The 4,339-nt window shown below is 39.7% G+C and overlaps 1 protein-coding gene across 1 annotated transcript; it reads right to left on the reverse strand.

Moving 5' to 3' along the window:
- Positions 1-1,931: 1,931 nt before the first annotated feature.
- On the reverse strand, positions 1,932-3,075 carry LOC132189893 (uncharacterized). The gene is made up of 3 exons (XM_059604763.1): positions 2,887-3,075; positions 2,546-2,777; positions 1,932-2,431 (listed from the first exon to the last, which is right to left on the reverse strand). Exons 1-3 carry the CDS (start codon positions 3,073-3,075, stop codon positions 1,932-1,934), a joined length of 921 nt encoding a protein of 306 aa, XP_059460746.1.
- Between the last annotated feature and the right edge of the window lie 1,264 nt (positions 3,076-4,339).

Here is a 4,339-nt window from a genome sequence, read left to right on the forward strand (position 1 = left end):
TTCAATAATCCACAAGATTTGCTAAGAATTCTAAGTAACATATAGAAATTCAAGTGGGATGTCAGGAAAACTCAAGAGCTTCCAGAGTGCATGAAGATTTGCTTCTTAGCACTATACAATACAACTAATGAACTAGCTAATGAAATTCAAACAGGGAAGCGTGGGAACCAACTATTACCTCATCTAAAGAAAGTGCTACGTATACGTACTTGGTTACTTTATACTTAGAAAAACGCTACACATACTTTTACTTGTTATTTTATTTAAAAGTGAATTTCACTGAATATTTATTATCATTGAATTTTTTTAGTGAAAATCTCTTTTATTTTTGCTTGTTTTGTGTTAATAGTGGACAGATTTTTGTACTGCATTATTTGTGGAAGCAAAATGGTACAACATGGGCTATACACCATCCTTGCAAGAATATCTAAGTAATGCATGGATTTCATCATCCGGTTCTGTGATGTTGGTGCATGCATTCTTTTATATAATAAGGAAGAATTGCTTTTCCATTCTTTTATATAATAAGGAAGAATTGATATAACTGTTGCTTTCTTTTTAATGTTCTCTGCATCCCCTTCACAATATGATAGGGTTGATTATGTCTGCAATTAGTGATGCGTCGAGCGGCCGTCCACTATGTCGTTGTGGAGTTGTTGCGTTCGTAAGGTATTCCTGGACAAATGATAATTATAGCAGAAAGTGGTATGGGTGCGAAAAGTATAAGGTATTGTATGACATTTACCTTCCATGTTTACATTTTTTTACCATTGGCCATTTGGTTTAGGGTATATTTTTTCACTTTCCTTCCAAATTTTGTATGTCGTAGCAAGTTGGTGACTGTGGCTTCTTTCGTTGGGCTGACAACGAGATGACAGTGTACGAAAAAAAAATCATGCAACGCTTGAAGGACATAGAAGAGCAAACCCGGGCAGACATTGGTAGACTTGAAAAATTGTTGGCTACCGAACAGGCAATTCATCGAGCACATCTAGGGATGAGATGTGGAAATCTATTGTAGCGAATAACCAGTCTAGAGAGGTTAAGTTTCAGTTAAAGCAAATGACGTATCAGGCTTTGTTTGCTTTGCTTTTCTTGCTGGTGTTCCTTTATGTTGGCGGTTACAACGCAGCTAGTAGTAACAAGTTGATGTTAACATGAACTATGTCCCTCTAAATTGTAGATACTTAACCGTTGTAATTAATATTAGTTTGTGTTTTGTATTAATTGTGCTACTCTTTTGTCACACATTAAATTAAGGATTACTTGCTTATGTTATCAACTTCATGACCACGTAATAAAAATTGATTAGTCTTTTTCAGTTCTCTTCAATATTTATTTTCCTAGTTAGATTGATCGTGATAAGATCAAATGATTGAAACAATTGAAATTGAAGGTTTGAGTCGCCCCTAAAGACCTAATTTCTTGTAATGACATTATTTAATAGTCTCCGTTCCTGGTGTATGCACCACGTCAAAAGGAAAGCAAATACGACATCGATCTCAACGTTTCACCAAGGCGGCTCCTCAAGAATATTCTGCTTTTATTCGTTATATTATAATATCATAGAATAGTTCTATTTGATAAGCTAAATGAAATCATGATAAATTTTGCTTTTTCTTTTGGGACAAAATAATAATAATAATATCTTCCCATATCAAACCAAGTGGGAGTAAGCTCCTTTTGGTTCAATCAACCTGGTGCAAGACTTGGTAGTTTTGGTAATAAGAAGAACAGAAAAAATGGAAGAAATATGAAAGATAAAAAAAATTTCCTTACTTTTCGGTCAGTCCTAACCTTCTCCTTCCCTTTGCCTTCTCTTAATTGAATGGCTTTAGTAAAAGCAAAGTGAAAAGAAAAGAAATGGCAATTATTACATTCCTGGTTTTTTCCTGAAATTAACAATGGAGAAGCCGCACAATAAACATAAATTACTCTTCATTCGCGGTTGTCCACATGTGAGATGTCATTGCCTCTCGGACTATAATCATCATTTCCTTGCTTTCGCGGGTTCGGTTTGGTGGTTGTCCATGCGCAATGTACGGAACGGGTGTCACGGTAGGCAATTGCGCGACGTCTATCCAATCTTGGCCGTAATGTGTCATTAGGGCCGCACGAAATAGTGGATCATCAGCACCGCAGTCTTTGCGAATGAAGTTGTGTACCGCGCAGCATGCGACCACAAATAGTCGTTGATTCTCAATCGGGTATGGATGCATATTGTCGAAGATAGGAAATCGGGCTTTCCATACTCCAAACGTTCTTTCCACAGCTGATCGTAATGAGGAATGCCTATAATTAAACAATTCTACTGCATTCTTCGGACGAGGTCGACCATTGCGGAAATCTTGCAAATGGTATCGCTCATTGCGATGTGGGGGTAAAAATCCCTTGTAGCATCCGTAAGCTGAGTCAACCAAGTAAAAGTAATCTGTAGATAATCAAGTACAACATTATATCACATAGGGTTTCAAAGTAGATAAGGAATTGTAAACGTATTACAAATTAATAGAACCAGACACAAAGACATGCCTCCGTATAGTACCTTCGACCGGCATGGGGAAAAGAGCGGTGGGATCCTCGATACACTCCTGAAAAATCCGCGAGTCATGAGTGCTGCCCTCCCATCCAGCATAAACGTATGTGAAGCAAAGGTCGAAGTCAACGACGCACATGACATTCTGTGTTATTATGGACTTCCTGCTTCTGTAGGGCACAATGTTCTCACCTTGAACACACGCTTTAACGTGTGTTCCGTCAATCGCTCCAATGCATTTCTGGTTACAACAGTATTACCGAGTGTAAATCAGATATTAGATACAAAAGACAATAGATATATGCCATTGGTGATTGTGAAGTAATGCGATATGTTATACTGTTGCGTACCGCGAACCATGGATAGTAACGGCCATTTCGGGCAACGTATGGATGAGGCAACTCCATCGCAGCTGGACGTATAATAGTTTTCCCTAGCCTGCACAACGCTTTAGCTGTCCGATTAACGTAAACGCTTATCGTGTGCAATGATCGCTGTAGCCTATCTGCTACCACCCGCTGCGTGTGGCATTGTGCCATCACTAGGCAAAATGCCGCAACTTGTTCTGTGATCTTAACATACCGACTGCTTTGTAAAAACCCATTGTGTTTCAGTGTGTTGCACAATTTTAAGAAAGTCTTGGGCCACATACGAAATTGCTCATAGCAAGTTCTTGGGTTCGGATTGGTAAGCACCCAGTGTACCCACATCGCCCCAGTCAGCTTGGAAGTCCTCTGTGGAATGCAAACCTTTGCGCATGGGTGCATATAATGGTAGTAACATTCTTCCACAATCATTGCCATGCGCACTAATAAATTCTCTAGCTCGAATCGTAGACCCCTCAAAATTACATTCATCCTCGTCGTCAGTGTCGGATGCATCCGAGTCGGGCAATTCATCGATACTGTCCGCCCAATGACGTCTATTACCAATGTTACCATTAGACGGGCCAGCTGCATACATATCAACAGGCCTACATTTAAATGAGATGAATAATGTCACATTCTTGTCATAACATTCGTAAACGTCACCAGGCTATATTCAGTCTATAAATATTAATAACATGCAACCGGATACGACATATTGGAAAGTAACAGTAGGTTAATAACATAAATCATTAGTGTTTAAAATGTTCTCCTACTCCATAATAAGCATCCATAATATAGCATAACGCTGTGTCTCTAATATTGCAATCAAACTGATTTAAGCGGTTATAATACCAAATAGTTACTGAACACATAAAAAACTACAAAAGAAAATATTAGCATAAAACATAAGCGTCAATTGTCGCTGTCTGGATCACTTGTGTTTAACCAATGACGTATACCGTCGTCATTCATTTTCAACAGTATCCTTGCCCAAGTCTGATCGCGGACTTTATCGCATGCTTTGACATATTTTTCAATGGGCAATGACATTTCTGATGCCAACACATTGATACGGTCCATGATGTCTTCCTCAGGATACTGCTTGGGAGGGGGCTTGTAAGAACCACAATCGCCGGGTGACTGGCCATCGCTAAGCTTGCACCTCTGTAAATAGTCCGACCTCAAGACATCGTAGTCGCTTCGCAGCTCCGATATAATTTGCTCACCCTTGGATGAACGCTTGCTAGAGTTCGATCCATGCAAGTGAGAACCCTCCCTCTTCAACTTCCCTTTTCCTTTTCCTCTTGCCTTGTGCTGTGCTGATGCACAATGGGGCTCCGTGAGGTCTATGATCGCCGCAGGGTTGTTGAGATCGATGTCATTCTCTTCACAATCGCTGCCCGGGGGTGATTGTGTGCTGGCATACCTCAACTTT

Source organism: Corylus avellana, chromosome ca1, assembly GCF_901000735.1.
Source record: "Corylus avellana chromosome ca1, CavTom2PMs-1.0".
NCBI lineage: Eukaryota > Viridiplantae > Streptophyta > Magnoliopsida > Fagales > Betulaceae > Corylus > Corylus avellana.